At 43.8% G+C, this 17020-nt stretch overlaps 1 protein-coding gene and 1 pseudogene across 1 annotated transcript; both read right to left on the minus strand.

The window, feature by feature from the left end:
• Positions 1-1355: 1355 nt before the first annotated feature.
• On the minus strand, positions 1356-4212 carry LOC149432702 (uncharacterized; annotated as a pseudogene).
• Positions 4213-8470: 4258 nt separating this feature from the next.
• Positions 8471-11359, minus strand: LOC149432703 (putative G protein-coupled receptor 33). Its single transcript, XM_089665068.1, has one exon. The coding sequence runs from the start codon at positions 11357-11359 to the stop codon at positions 10319-10321; it is 1041 nt and encodes a 346-aa protein (XP_089521194.1). The 3' UTR covers positions 8471-10318.
• Positions 11360-17020: the final 5661 nt, after the last annotated feature.

Raw genomic sequence — 17020 nt, forward strand, 5'->3', positions numbered from 1 at the left:
TTTATAGAGCTCAATAGCTCACGTTCAAGTTTGCACACCCAATGTTTGAGTAAGAGCAGCTAATTTTCTGTGATACCAGTATCATTTGTGTTTTTAAAGGTTTTATTTAAATGTTAAAAAAAATTTTATGAAGGAAAAAAAAAGATTGAAGGTGAAAAAAATATATAAAAATAAGTTAAAAAATGTATAAATACAGTACGTATCAGGGGCGGACTGACCATTTGGAAACTCGGGCACTGCCCGAGGGCCCAGAGTCAGTAGGGGGCCCCGTGAGATGCCCCTGGTACCTTTTTCATAGGCTTTTTTGTGTTTGGGCAAGGACACAGGGGCCCCATGATCCCCTATTGCCCGGGGGCCCCATGAGTTGTCAGCCCTCCCCTGGTACGTATAGATATTTATATGTGTTTATATTAAAAAGAAATATACATCATTTAACACATACACATTCAAAAACCTATAAATGTAAAAAAAACCAAAAAAAAACTGACCCAAAACTTTTATACAGTAGTGTTTCCTTAAAGCAAAGGGTCCTCCATAAATAAGCCTCACTATTCTGCAATTGGCAAGTAGAATATTATAAAGTGCAATGTATAGTAATGCCTGCAATCAAAAGGAACAAAATCAACTGAAACTGTATTATCATAACTGTCGGTTCACCATTGCTTTGCCTGTGCAAAAAACGTTTAGATATGATTCCAAAAAAAGAACACTACATCAGATAAGGAGATCTTCCTCCAAAGAACGTTAAATGCTGAACAGGATAAAGCTGCCCATAGATTATTCATCTTCTTTCCATTAGCCAGTGGTGGGCTGAAGAAAAAAAATAATAATATTTCCCCCATCCGGTCAAGCAAGGTGCATGGAGCAATCCTCTCCAAACCAGCAGTCCTGCATTGTATGTGAGAAGAATGAAGGCCTAGCTTTTTTGAGGGCGAATGTAGGAGATTGCCTGCTGCCAGAAAAGTCAGGAATATAAATAGTATATCATTCTGTTATACCCAGGGGCGGACTGACCATTTGGAAACTCGGGCACTGCCCGAGGGCCCGGGGTCAGTAGGGGGCCCCATGCGATGCCCCTGGTACCTTTTTCATAGGCTTTTTTGAGTTTGGGCAAGGACACAGGGGCCCCATGATCCCCTATTGCCCGGGGGCCCCATGAGTTGTCAGTCTGCCCCTGGTTATACCCCTCAAAAAAACATTAGAGGCTTACTATCTAGGGAAGAGCTACCAAGGAGGGATTTTAAAAAGCTTCCTGAAGTTGAGATTTAAAAATGCCAGTCCACCCAAAAATGTCACATTTCAATATAAGGTGGAGAGTTAAACCATATGGCACTTAACTATATTATTTTGTGACTCTACTGGTGAGACCTCTGAGCTGTTCCACCTGCTACATTGGTCACCAAGGACTTCCTGAAAATGTTTTTGAAGCTTTCCTCAATGAACAGGTAAAGTATGGGGGAGAGGCAGTAATTGATGCAATTAAATAAAATAGTCCAGATCTGTAAGACCTCAACTATTGTCTCTGAGAACTTGCCAGGCTCTACAGTCATTCCATACCATACATGGTAAGGGGTCCAGGCGATAAAGGACAGGATAGCAGTACACATGATCTTGTATGGTCTGGTAGACCTAGTCAGATTTTCTCGCTTCATCTTGATAAAAATACTGAGATAACAAATCATGATTATGCATAAAGGAATTAATAATCCCACAAGCAATCGGAAACCAAACAAGGACCATTTGATCCATCGTTCGACCAACTTGCCAGAAAGGGTGTAGTCATTGTAGCAAATAGTGATGCTACTCTTAAATTTTAAAGTACGAAATACTAGATAGGGAGAGCTGAATAAAAAAGCAACTGTCCACAATGCTGTACAGATAAGTGAAGCTTTGGCACACCAAAGTCCTGTAAAAAAAGAGTTTGGGTTCAATAGCCATCTTCTTGGATATCCTTTATGACTGAACAGCTTGCTCTTTCCTGTTCTTTATGACCTTCGAGACTCCTGTTTGCCGTGGTGTTGGTTTCATTAAGAACCAATTCTATTATGGCCACCAGAGATTTCCTGAAAATGTTTTTGAAGCTTTCCTCAAGGAACAGGTAAAGTATCGGGGTGAGTCAGTAGTTGATGCAATTGAATAAAATAGTCCAGATCTTGTATTATTGGGTTTCTTACTGTGCAATTATGTACACCTTCAATGACCCATACTTTTGCTTATTATTTTGTACTGTTCCATGTTAAAAATAAAATTATTTGAACAAGAAAATAGTCCAGATCTGTAAGACCTCAAGTATTGTCTCTGAGAACTTGCCAGGCTCTACAGTCATTCCATACCATACATGGTAAGGGGTCCAGGTGATAAAGAAGGACAGGATAGCAGTACACATGATCTTGTATGGTCTGGTAGACCTAGCCAGGTTTTCTCGCTTCATCTTGATAAAAATACTGAGATAACAAATCATGATTATGCATAAAGGAATTAATAATCCTGCAAGCAATCGGAAACCAAACAAGAACCATTTGATCCATCGTTCGACCAATTTGCCAGAAAGGGTGTAGTCATTGTAGCAAATAGTGATGCTACTCTTAAATTTTAAAGTAGCAATACTAGGTAGGGAGAGCTGAATAAAAAAGCAACTGTCCACAATGCTGCGCAGATAAGTGAAGCTTTGGCACACCAAAGTCCCGTAAAAAAAGAGTTTGGGTTCAATAGCCATCTTCTTGGATATCCTTTATGACTGAACAGCTTGCTCTTTCCTGTTCTTTCTGATCTTCGAGACTCCTGTTTGCCGTGATGTTGGTTTCATTAAGAACTATTTCTATTATGGCCACCAGAGACTTCCTGAAAATGTTTTTAAAGCTTTCCATAATGAACAGGTAAAATATCGGGGTGAGGCAGTAGTTGATGCAATTGAATAAAATAGTCCAGATCTGTATGACCTCAAGTATTGTTTCTGAGAACTTGCCAGGCTCTACAGTCATTCCATACCATACATGGTAAGGGGTCCAGGTGATAAAGAAGGACAGGATAGCAGTACACATGATCTTGTATGGTCTGGTAGACCTAGCCAGGTTTTCTCGCTTCGTCTTGATAAAAATACTGAGATAACAAATCATGATTATGCATAAAGGAATTAATAATCCTGCAAGCAATCGGAAACCAAACAAGGACCATGTGATCCGTCATCAACCAACTTGCCAGAAAGGGTGTAGTCATTGTAGCAAATAGTGATGTTATTCTTAAATTACGAAATACTAGGTATGGAGAGCTGAATAAAAATCAACTGTCCCCAATGCTGTACAGATAAGTGAAGCTTTGCGAGGGTTCATATGTTTTCTGTGCCAATGAGGGTGAAACACCAAGCAGTATCTGTCAATGCTAATTGTCGTGAGGATGCATACTGCTCTATACATGCCCACTGATGTGAAAGAATTAACAAGTTTGTACATGAACAAGCCAAAGATCCAGCGAGGTCTCATCATCAAGTTCAAACTGCTAACCCTGACCTACAAGGCCATTCACAATGCCGCCCTGAACTACATAACTGACCTGATACCCAGATACTACCCTACCCTTGCCCTCTGCTTCTCACAGGACCTCCTACTCTCTAGCTCCCTGGTCCCCTCCTCCCACACCCGATTGCAGGACTTCTCCAGGACTTCCCCCATCCTCTGGAACTCCCTACCCCAATCCATCAGACTGTCACCTACCCTCCTCACCTTGAGGCGCACCCTGAAAACCCTCCTCTTCAGAGAAGCCTACCCCAACCTCACCTAACACCGGACCTCACCTAACAACTAACCTCCTCCACTCCACCCACCACTCCATCCCCCACAGCCATCTCCTCCTGTGCCACCTTCCCCTCCCTCCTAGATTGTAAGCTGGAAAGAGCAGGGCCCTCAAACTCCTCGTGTAGTGTATTTTTACTGTCTTGTCTCATGTTATGTCCCCCTTGCTACTGTACAAACCCTTTGGCGCTATATAAATACTGTATAATAATAATCATCAAATACACGGCAAGGAAGGAGGTGATCAGAGTGATCAAGATGTTGGTCAAAATTAAGTGAAGGAACCAGGTTGTGTTTATCGTTCTTCTCATCCTGAACCAAAGAACCCAAAGATACAATGAATTCACAATCAATCCAAAGACAGAAGCACCGCTGATATCAACTTGGGAGTTGTAAAAGGTTCAAAGGTTGTTTCGGTGTCCATGTTGAGTGGCCATCCATGTGTTGTATTATTGTCCATTGTCTTTTTGGTAGAAACAAACTGCATAATAGAAAGTTAGACTTCAACAGGAACTGGAGCTCATACAATTTGTTCTATGTGAACTAAGTATGGAGGTTGATAAAATAAATAAATACATATCCATTCTCTCTATTCCTATAATGTGCTTTTCTGTTGATAATATTAATGGTGATACTATGAATAATAAAATCTATAATAATAAACAGAAAGCTCATAGAAGACAAAGTCTTATTTATTTACAAAGAAAGTAAAAACATTAACACAGAAATCTAAAGGATTATTACAGAATGTATAGAAATAAAAGAGCAGACATGATCAGGGGCGGACCGACCATTTGGAAACTCAGGGACTGCCCAAGGGCCCGGGGTCAGCAGAGGGCCCCATGAGATGCCCCTGGTACTTTTCATAGGCTTTCTTGAGTTTGGGCAAGGACACAGGGGCCCCATGATCCCCTATTGCCCGGGGGCCCCATGAGTTGTCAGTCTGCCCCTGGACATGATACGTTACGTAAGTACGTTCTCAAAATGCAGTACCTTGGCTTGGCTCCAGGAAAAAGAGACAGACTATAGCTTGCCCTTGCATTTTGTACCATTCACAAGTAATCCACATCGACTCCCTTACTCACCCCCTGTATAGTTCTCTGTCCAATGATCACAAATCAGTAAACTATCAAGTATATTGCTGTCCTTGATATCCTCCAGAAGATACTGAGGTCACACTGTGGGCAACTTCCTTGGCCCAGGTCAGCATTTTTGGAACCAGCTTACCCTTTTATCTCCAGGTTGAAAGAAAGCTGATCAGGCATTCCTTTATTCCCCTCCCCAGGAGGCTTGAGGTGATGCTCCTCTACCCCCACACATCAAAGCAGGAGGCTTACATGAGAACATCCTTCAGGAGATGAATTCCCATTTGTGATCCCCTGTAAACCTGGTTAGGTATAACCAGGGCTTTTTGTCTCAGGGAATCAGTGCAGGAACTGAACCATGCCCACCCCCCCAAAAAAAACAAAAACAACACCCCCTTCCCCCCACATGCACACCCACCAAGCAGCATCAAATAGTATGCATGGCCAAATTTCAATAATAGTGGGAGGGTCTTACATGGGCATTAAATTACAGGAGTGCATTACATCCAGAGTGCAGAGTTCAGGGGGACACTACATAGAAAGTGCTGAGTTCAGGGATGCTTTACACGCAGAGTTCAGAGGTATGCTATATACAAGGTGCAAAGTTCAGGGGTGCACTGCACATAGAGTGCAGAGTTCAAGGGGGGGGGTGCTACACACAGAGTTCAGGGGTGCACTACATACAGAGTGTAGAGTTTAGGGGTGTACTACACACAGAGTGTTGAGTTTAGGGCTACACTACACACAGTGTAGAGTTTAGGGGTGCACTACATACAGAGTGTAGAGTTTAGGGGTTCACTACATACAGAGGGTAGATTTCATGGGTGCACTACACACAGAATGTAGAGTTTAGGGGTGCACTACATACAGAGTGTAGAGTTTAGGGTGCACTACATACAGAGTGCAGAGTTCATAGGTGCACTACACACAGAGTGTAGAGTTTAGGGGTGCACTACACACAGAGTGTAGAGTTTAGGGGTGCACTACATACAGAGTGCAGAGTTCATAGGTGCACTACACACAGAGTGTAGAGTTTAGGGGTGCACTACATACAGAGTGTAGAGTTTAGGGTGCACTACATACAGAGTGCAGAGTTCATAGGTGCACTACACACAGAGTGTAGAGTTTAGGGGTGCACTACACACAGAGTGTAGAGTTTAGGGGTGCACTACATACAGAGTGCAGAGTTCATAGGTGCACTACACACAGAGTGTAGAGTTTAGGGGTGCACTACATACAGTGTGTAGAGTTCATGGGTGCACTACACACAGAGTGTAGAGTTTAGGGGTGCACTACATACAGAGTGCAGAGTTCATAGGTGCACTACACACAGAGTGTAGAGTTTAGGGGTGCACTACACACAGAGTGTAGCGTTTAGGGGTGCACGTCATACAGTGTGTAGAGTTTAGGGGTGCACTACATACAGAGTGTAGAGTTTAGGGGTTCACTACATGCAGAGTGTAGAGTTTAGGGGTGCACTACATACAGAGTGTAGAGTTTAGGGGTTCACTACATACAGAGTGTAGAGTTTAGGGGTGCACTACATAAAGAGAGTGGAGTTCATGGGTGCACTACATACAGAGTGTAAAGTTCATGGGTGCACTACATACAGAGTGTAGAGTTTAGGGGTGCACTACATACAGAGTGTAGAGTTTAGGGGTGCACTACATACAGAGTGCAGAGTTCATAGGTGCACTACACACAGAGTGTAGAGTTTAGGGGTGCACTACACACAGAGTGTAGCGTTTAGGGGTGCACTTCATACAGTGTGTAGAGTTCATGGGTGCAGTACACACAGAGTGTAGAGTTTAGGGGTGCACTACATACAGAGTGTAGAGTTTAGGGGTTCACTACACGCAGAGTGTAGAGTTTAGGGGTGCACTACATACAGAGTGTAGAGTTTAGGGGTTCACTACATACAGAGTGTAGAGTTTAGGGGTGCACTACATACAGAGTGTAGAGTTCATGGGTGCACTACATACAGAGTGTAAAGTTCATGGGTGCACTACATACAGAGTGTAGAGTTTAGGGGTGCACTACATACAGAGTGCAGAGTTCATAGGTGCACTACACACAGAGTGTAGAGTTTAGGGGTGCACTACACACAGAGTGTAGCGTTTAGGGGTGCACTTCATACAGTGTGTAGAGTTCATGGGTGCAGTACACACAGAGTGTAGAGTTTAGGGGTGCACTACATACAGAGTGCAGAGTTCATAGGTGCACTACACACAGAGTGTAGAGTTTAGGGGTGCACTACATACAGTGTGTAGAGTTCATGGGTGCACTACACACAGAGTGTAGAGTTTAGGGGTGCACTACACACAGAGTGTAGCGTTTAGGGGTGCACTTCATACAGTGTGTAGAGTTCATGGGTGCAGTACACACAGAGTGTAGAGTTTAGGGGTTCACTACACGCAGAGTGTAGAGTTTAGGGGTGCACTACATACAGAGTGTAGAGTTTAGGGGTGCACTACATACAGAGTGTAGAGTTTAGGGGTGCACTACATACAGAGTGTAGAGTTCATGGGTGCACTACATACAGAGTGTAAAGTTCATGGGTGCACTACATACAGAGTGCAAAATTCAGGGGTGCGCTGCATACAGAATGTAGAGTTCAGCCCTCTTCCACAGCAGTTTACCTCTGCATTCCCATCAACATCTTACTCTTGCCCTTCTTCAGGTCTGACTTCTCTACAAACCCCCATTCCAGCTCTCACCAACCCAGGAGTCAGCTCTGTGCAATAGGAACCTGTAGGTAAGTAAGCCATGGGGTCAGTGGTGTATTTAGGCAACACAAAAATCGCCTGCCCCCCCAAACATTGACCAACCCCCCCCCCCCTCTCCCGCGGAGAGAAATCCTGACATTGACCAACAACACCCCTGTCCCCACCTGTGAAAGCCTTCCACTACCCCCCTCCCCCCGACGATAGAGAGAAAGACACCCATCTTCACAGCTCTGGACATCCCCAGAAATGAGAGTCAGACTCTAAATACACCATCAAGCAGCCTTCAGCCTCTCTCGGATCCCACCTGGTTCCCATGGTGCACATGTCCCTTCTTCCATCCCTTTTTCCGGGGTGAGTGCTGCCCTAGGCAAGTGCCTTGTTTGCCTTGTGGTAAATATGCCCCTGAACCAATTCAGTAAGGGTCACTAGAGACTTTCTACAAATGTTTTGAAAGCTTTCCACAATAACCAGGTTAAGTATTGGGAAAAGGTAGTAGTTAATGGAGGCTGGACAGTGGCTTAGTGGTTAGCACTTCTGCAGTAATTGGGTCATGGGTTCAATTCCCAACCACGGCGCCTTCTGCATGGAGTTTGCATGTTCTCCCTGTGCTTGTGTGTGTTTCCTCCGGGTACTCTGGTTTCTTCCCACACTCCAAAGACATGCTGGTAGGCGAATTGGCTCCTATCTAAATTGTCCTAGTTTCATCCCTGGCCATGTGGGATCTCCTGCATGGTAGGGGTTGGGGAAAGACCTGGCAACCTACCCTGTAAAATAATTGCTAAGAGAATTCATGTAAAAAGTCACTTACAAGACGGTCCATGCAATCACCAAGGGTCAGATACGACTGAATGGATAGAAAGATAGATAGTAGTTAATGCATGTACTATTTTTATTTATATTATGTACTGTAGGATACAACAGGAGGATCCAGAACAAGCAAAGGAACACCCAAACTCTCAATTGGATGGAAGCAGATTTGGGCACTAGGAAAGGCTCACTGATTAAATGATCAAGATCAGGGGCGGACTGACCATTTGGAAACTCGGGCACTGCCCAGGGTTAGTAGGAGGCCCCATGAGATGCCCCTGGTACCTTTTCCATAGGCTTTTTTGGGTTGGGCAAGGACACAGGGGCCCCATGATCCCCTATTGCCCGGGGGCCCCATGAGTTGTCAGTCCGCCCCTGATCAAGATATACTAGAAGCCAGATGCTGGCTGAGCCAACAAAATTCCAGCTATACCTAAAATCCCTCCGGTAAGAGGCTTGGCTTTGGAAGCGCACCTTTTGAACACTGGAACAACTTGTTTTTACGTTACACTGAGCACCACAAATACCGTATTTGAAGCTGGACTTTTATATACATTTATGAACTTTTACTTTGAAAACTTGTTTGAAGATATCTGGCACTGCTACAGATTTAAAACAACAGCTATACCTAAAGGTACCTAAAATATGGTTCTTTAAGAATATCCTTGATGATGAGTATAATGTCTCAGTGCACACCAAAGTCACCCAGATTTGGGTTCAAGAGCCTTCTTTTATATCTTTTTTGGCCCGAAATCTTGCTCTTTCCTGTTCTTTCTGGTCTTACAGTCTTCTGTTTGCAGAGGTTTTGGTTTCACTGGGCACCAATTCAGTAAGGGTCATTAGAGCCTTTCTACAAATGTTTTTAAAGCTTTCCACAATAACCATGTTAGGTATTGGGATAAGGCAGTAGTTAATGCATGAAATAGTTTTTTTTTTTGCAGGATGTAACAGGAGGATCCAGAACAAACAAAGGCAGGCCAAAACACCCAAACTCTCAAGTGGATGGAAACAGATTTAGGCACTAGGCAAGTCTCACTGATTAAGTGATCAAGATCAGGGGCGGACTGACCATTTGGAAACTCGGGCACTGCCCGAGGGCCCGGGGTCAGTAGGGGGCCCCATGAGATGCCCCTGGTACCTTTTTCATAGGCTTTTTTTGAGTTTGGACAAGGACCCAGCGTCCCCATGATCCCCTATTGCCCGGGGGCCCCATGAGTTGTCAGTTCGCCCCTGGTTAAGATATACAAGAAGCCAGGTGATGGCTGAGCCAACAAAATTCCAGCTAAAGCTAAAATATGGGTCTTTAAGAATATCCTAGATCATTTATGATAGTGTATAAGCTGCAATGTCTCAGGGCACTCCAAAGTCCTGTAAAAAAAAGAGTTTTGGTTCAAGAATCATCTTCTTGGATATCCTTTATGACTGAACATTTCAATATAAGGTGGAGAGTTAAACCATATGGCACTTAACTATATATTTTTGTGACTCTACTGGCGAGACCTCTGTGCTGTTCCACCTGCTACAATAATAATGAGCTCTCAAATTTTGTACTAGATTGTCTTTTTATATATATATATATATAATGCAGAATTTAATAGAAAGTTCTGAAATGCGCAAAGGTGGGCAGGAATACCCCAACCTCCCGGGCGGAAGAACAGGATCAGCTTTATGCATTATGGCAGATTCTTCTGATTGATTAGGTGTCCAAGAATCCAGAAGCTGGCTGAGCCCTCGAGACGCAAGACTCCATTTATAAATTCAATTTGGTCCACTAAGAATATCCTAGATGATATATAATAATATATAATGATTTACAAAAGTCACCTCAAAGGCGTTCACAGATTTGGGTTCAAGAGCCTTCTTCTGCAATGTCTCAGGGCACTCCAAAGTCCCATAAAAAAAGAGTTTGGGTTCAAGAGTCATCTTCTTGGATATCCTTTATGACTGAACAGCTTGCTCTTTCCTGTTCTTTCCGATCTTCGAGACTCCTGTTTGCCGTGGTGTTGGTTTCATTAAGAACCAATTCTATTATGGCCACCAGAGACTTCCTGAAAATGTTTTTGAAGCTTTCCACGATGAACAGGTAAAGTATCGGGGTGAGGCAGTAGTTGATGCATGTAAATAAAATGGTCAAGATCTGTAAGACCTCAAGTATTTTCTCCGAGATCTTGCCAGGCTCCACACTCATTCCATACCATACATGGTAAGGGGTCCAGGAGATAAAGAAGGACAGGATAGCAGTACACATGATCTTGTATGGTCTGGTAGACCTAGCCAGGTTTTCTCTCTTCATCTTGATGAAAATATTGAGATAACAAATTGTGATTATAACTAGAGGAATTAATAACCCCACAAGCAATCGGAAACCAAACAAGGACCATTTGACCTGTCGTTCGACCAACTTGCCAGAAAGGGTGTAGTCATTGTAGCACTCAGTAATATTATTCCTATATCTTATATTCCGAAAGGCTAGGTAAGGAGAACTGAATAAAAGAGCAAATGCCCACAAAGCTGCACAGATCAGCGAAGCTTTGCGAGGGTTCATGTGTTTTCTGTACCAATGAGGGTGAAACACCAAGCAGTATCGGTCAATGCTAATTGTCGTGAGGATGAATTCTGCTGCATACATGCACACTGAAATGAAAGAGTTAACAAGCTTGCACATGAAGAGACCAAAGATCCAATGAGGTCTCATCATCAAATACACAGCAACGAAGGGGGTGACGAGCGTGAAAAAGATGTTGTTTAAAATTAAGTGAAGGAACCAGGTGGTGTTTATCGTTCTTCTCATCCTGAACCAAAGAACCCAAAGATACAATGAATTCACAATCAATCCAAAGACGAATGTTACGAACAGAAGCACCGCTGATATCAACTTGGGAGTTGTAAAAGGTTCATAGGTTGTTTCGGTGTCCATGTTGAGTGGCCATCCATGTGTTCTATTGTTGTTCATTGTCTTTTGGAAGAAAGAAAATGCATAATAAAAAATTAGTATTCAACAGGAGCTGGAGTTTATAAAATTCTTTCTAAGTTATAATGAAACCACCGGGGAAAAAAATCAAACATTTTAGTCTAAGCTTCTTTGACAGAAGGAGATTTTGAAAATGGTTCAGCGTGCAACAAATTATACATACTGTATTTTTTGCTCCATAAGACGGACCTAGATTTTAGGGGAGGAAAAAAGAAAAAATATATTCTGAACCAATGGACTGCAGACATAGTACAGGAGATGACCAGAGACTGCGGACACAGTAAAGGAGATGACCAGAGACTGCGGACATAGTACAGGAGATGACCAGAGACTGCGGACACAGTACAGGAGATGACCAGAGACTGCGGACACAGTACAGGAGATGACCAGAGACTGCGGACATAGTACAGGAGATGACCAGAGACTGCGGACATAGTACAGGAGATGACCAGAGACTGCGGACATAGTACAGGAGATGACCAGAGACTGCGGACACAGTACAGGAGATGACCAGAGACTGCGGACACAGTACAGGAGATGACCAGAGACTGCGGACACAGTACAGGAGATGACCAGAGACTGCGGACATAGTACAGGAGATGACCAGAGACAGCGGACACAGTACAGGGGATGACCAGAGACAGCGGACATAGTACAGGGGATGACCAGAGACTGCGGACTTAGTACAGGAGATGACCAGAGACTGCGGACATAGTACAGGAGATGACCAGAGACTGCGGACACAGTACAGGAGATGACCAGAGACAGCAGACACAGTACAGGAGATGGCCAGAGACAGCAGACATAGTACAGGAGATGACCAGAGACTGCGGACATAGTACAGGAGATGGCCAGAGACTGCGGACATAGTACAGGGGATGACCAGAGATTGAGGACACAGTACAGGAGATGACCAGAGACTGCAGACACAGTACAGGAGATGACCAGAGACTGCAGACATAGTACAGGAGATGACCAGAGACTGCGGACATAGTACAGGAGATGACCAGAGACAGCGGACAGTACAGGAGATGACCAGAGACTGCAGACACAGTACAGGAGATGACCAGAGACTGCGGACATAGTACAGGAGATGACCAGAGACAGCGGACACAGTACAGGGGATGACCAGAGACAGCGGACATAGTACAGGGGATGACCAGAGACTGCGGACTTAGTACAGGAGATGACCAGAGACTGCGGACATAGTACAGGAGATGACCAGAGACTGCGGACACAGTACAGGAGATGACCAGAGACAGCAGACATAGTACAGGAGATGGCCAGAGACTGCGGACATAGTACACGAGATGACCAGAGACTGCGGACTTAGTACAGGAGATGACCAGAGACTGCGGACATAGTACAGGAGATGACCAGAGACTGCGGACTTAGTACAGGAGATGACCAGAGACTGCGGACATAGTACAGGAGATGACCACAGACTGTGGACAGTACAGGAGATGACCAGAGACTGCAGACACAGTACAGGAGATGACCAGAGACTGCGGACATAGTACAGGAGATGACCAGAGACTGCGGACATAGTACAGGAGATGACCAGAGACTGCGGACAGAGTACAGGAGATGACCACAGACTGCGGACAGAGTACAGGAGATGACCAGAGACTGCAGACCTTTGGGGAGTCGGGGGGGGGGGATGCGCGGGTACCCGAAATTGACAAGTTCCCACTTCCATGGAGTTGTCCTTCCTGTAGTCTTGTGGCACACATGACAGATCCAAGAAGACTACGGGCCATTTACAAAGCTCAGCGCTTCTCGCACATGCACAGTGGGCACCCGGCTGTGAAACTGAAGTTAGAAGCTGATTGGCTGCCATGCACAGCTGCCCCAGAATCTGAGTGCACCAAATTTAGGAAATCATCCCCAGTGTGTCCACCCAATAACTGAAATCTAATACAAGCTTCAACATTGGAATGTCATTTCAAAAGTCATTTTTATCATTTTAACATTTTCAACTTTAACTCCTCATGCACACTGGGCATTTTTACAGCGGCTGTTTTTAGCTTTTTTTCTACAGCCAATAAACTCCCCAGCATGTCACCCTATGTGTCCATGCGCACATAGGCTTTATCCACTTCCCGTCCAGCCCATGTATATAAACGGCCAGATGGGGGCAGTGCAGGGGCGTGTTGCCGTTCATAAACGGCGCCCGCCATTTTGGACTGTGCGTGATCCCTGGGAGCACTTGGCACTGCGATCCGGTGCCCGCTGTGTCCTCTGAACACCGATCGTTGTACGTGACCTCTGTGTGAGGTCCCGATCATGTGATCACTGATTGGCCAATCGGTAATCACATGAATAGTAGTAAGCAAGATGTCACTTTTGACATCATTGCTTACTACGTATGAAACCTGTGAATGATCACAGAGGTCACATGGTACAGGGCTATTCACAACAGCCTTGTACCATGTGACAAGCTGTGACCAATCACAGCTCACACAGTTTTTCTCAATGGCTGCAGGAATGCAGCCAGAGAGAAGGAGAAATGATTGCTTTTACAGCTTTTATGGATGTAAAAGCAATCAGTGTAAAAAAAAAATAAAAATGTTCATCACCCCCCACAAGTAGTACAGTGTCACTATAGTGACACTGTACTGCTAGGGTGACAGTATGTTAAAAAAATAAATAAATAAATAAATAAATAATATAAAAAAATAAATCAAAATTAAAAAAAAATGTTTTAAAAAAATAAAATTTTTGGTTATAAACTAATTTGGGTTTCTTTTTTTTGCTAAAAAGATACCTGAATAAATTGTGGCCAAGATTTATGAAGAAAGATTATTTATTTGCAAAATTTTATAAGAAAAACACTTTTTTTTTTTTAATTTTTTGGACTTCTTCATTTATATAGCAAAAGAAAAAATACAAATCCCAGTGGTGAATAAATACCACCAAAATAAAGTTGTATCTGTCTCAAAAAAATGCTAAAAAATTCATATGGGTACAGTGTTGCATGACTGCGCAATTGTCATTCAAAGCGTGATAGCGCTGAAAGCTGAAAATTGGCCTGGACAGGAAGGGGGTGAAAGTGTCCGGAATGGAAGTGGTTAATCCGTGTTTTTTGTCTGGGGTGCGTTTTTGAAACCCAGAACTAGCGCTTTTCAAGATGAGCTTTTTATTTGTAAAAACACTCTATCTCTGGTAAATGCGGTAAAATGTGGTAAAACGCGCCTTTTTTCAGCCAAAACTTTTTTTTGTGTGCTTAAAAAATGCTAAAAACTGCTAACGTGGAAAAACACGGCTACACACCAATCAAAAACGCAAACAAAATGTAACACGACTTTATACAGCTAATGCTACGGGCTGTTTTTAAAATGTCGATTGTGCATGAGGCCGCGTCTGGTGATCCTTTCATAAGATGTCCTTGTTTAGAAACTTTATGTTATGAGGTGACAACGCTCTATCCCTGTCCATCCTGCATTGATGACGTGTCCCCTGAGCACTGGATACGGACTACAAATGGCTGTTTCAATATACAATAAGCAGGCACGGTCCACTGCTATCACAATCAGCCAATCCACACTGAGGAAGACCTTACAGCCATATCTGCTGCCAGATTCATCCAGCTTACTAACCGTTCCATGTCTGCCATCCCTCTCTGCCAATCCCTCCACTGGCCTCCACTCAGTGTCCTCCATCCCTCTCTGCCAATCCCTCCACTGGCCTCCACTCAGTGTCCTCCATCCCTCTCTGCCAATCCCTCCACTGGCCTCCACTCAGTGTCCTCCATCCCTCTCTGCCAATCCCTCCACTGGCCTCCACTCAGTGTCCTCCATCCCTCTCTGCCAATCCCTCCACTGGCCTCCACTCAGTGTCCTCCATCAGTCTCTGCTTATCCCTCCACTGGCCTCCACTTAGTGTCCTCCATCCCTCTCTGCCAATCCCTCCACTGGCCTCCACTTAGTGTCCTCTACCCCTCTCTGCCAATCCCTCCACTGGCCTCCACTTAGTGTCCTCCATCCCTCTCTGTCAATCCCTCCACTGGCCTCCACTCAGTGTCCTCCATCCCTCTCTGCCAATCCCTCCACTGGCCTCCACTTAGTGTCCTCCATCCCTCTCTGCCAATCCCTCCACTGGCCTCCACTCATTGTCCTCCATCAGTCTCTGCTTATCCCTCCACTGGCCTCCACTCAGTGTCCTCCACCCCTCTCTGCCAATCCCTCCACTGGCCTCCACTTAGTGTCCTCCACCCCTCTCTGCCAATCCCTCCACTGGCCTCCATTTAGTGTCCACCACCCCTCTCTGCCAATCCCTCCACTGGCCCCCACTCAGTGTCCTCCATCCCTCTCTGCCAATCCCTCCACTGGCTTCCCATTGCCAAACTGTTGGTGCTATATAAATCCTGTATAATAATAATTATGTTACTTTCCAGGGCAGGAGGCCTATCCTGCCTTCAGCTAATAACAGATCCTCTGGAACTCTCTACCCCAATCTATCACTTACACTGCTCACTTTTAGGCGATCTCTGAAAACCTATCTCTTCAGGGAAGCCTATCCCACTTTCAGCTAATCTTTTATTCCTCCTGCCAGTCCATCCCCCACAGTTATTACCTTTCGTACCACCAGCCCCTCCCTCCTAGATTGTAAGCTCCCAGGATCAGGGCCCTCCTATCCCTCTTGTATTGAACTGTATTGTTGCTGTATTGTCTCCCGTTATATTGTAAAGCGCTGAGCAAACTGTTGGCGCTATATAAATCCTGTATAATAATAATATATAAATCCTGTATAATAATAATAATATATAAATCCTGTATAATAATAATTATTATTATTATTATACAGGATTTATATAGCGCCAACGGTTTGCTCAGCGCTTTACATTATAATGGGAGACAATACAGTAACAATACAGTTCAATACAAGAGGGATTCGAGGGCCCTGGTCCTTGGAGCTTACAATCTAGGAGGGAGGGGTTAATGGTACAATAGGTAATAACTGTGGGCGATGGACTGGTTGGAAGAGTAGAGGATTCCAGTATTAGCAGAGGGCGGTATAGGCTTCCCTGAAGAGGTTTTCAGTGATCACCTAAAAGTAAGTAGAGTAGGCGATAGTCTGATAGATTGGGGTAGGGAGTTCCAGAGGATGGGGACGCCCCCTGGAGAAGTCCTGGAGACGAGCATGGGAGGAGGAGATAAGGGAGCTAGAGAGTAGGAGGTATTGGGAGGAGCGGAGAGGATGGTTTGGGTGATATTTAGAGACAAGATCGGTTATGTAATTTGGGGCAGTGTTGTGGACGGCTTTATATGTCATTGTTAGTGTTTTGAATTTTATCCGTTGGGCAACTGGGAGCCAGTGGAGGGATTGGCAGAGAGGGGTGGCAGATACAATAATATTAATAATAATAATAATATAAATCCTGTATAATAATAATAATAATAATAATAATATAAATCCTGTATAATAATAATAATATAAATCCTGTATAATAATAATATATAAATCCTGTATAATAATAATAATAATAATAATATAAATCCTGTATAATAATAATAATAATATAAATCCTGTATAATAATAATATATAAATCCTGTATAATAATAATAATAATAATATAAATCCTGTATAATAATAATAAGAATATATAAATCCTGTATAATAATAATAAGAATATATAAATC

The sequence above is a fragment of the Staurois parvus genome, unplaced genomic scaffold (assembly GCF_062004578.1).
Source record: "Staurois parvus isolate SC_StPar_1 unplaced genomic scaffold, SC_StPar_1.0 ptg002113l, whole genome shotgun sequence".
NCBI classification, from domain to species: domain Eukaryota; kingdom Metazoa; phylum Chordata; class Amphibia; order Anura; family Ranidae; genus Staurois; species Staurois parvus.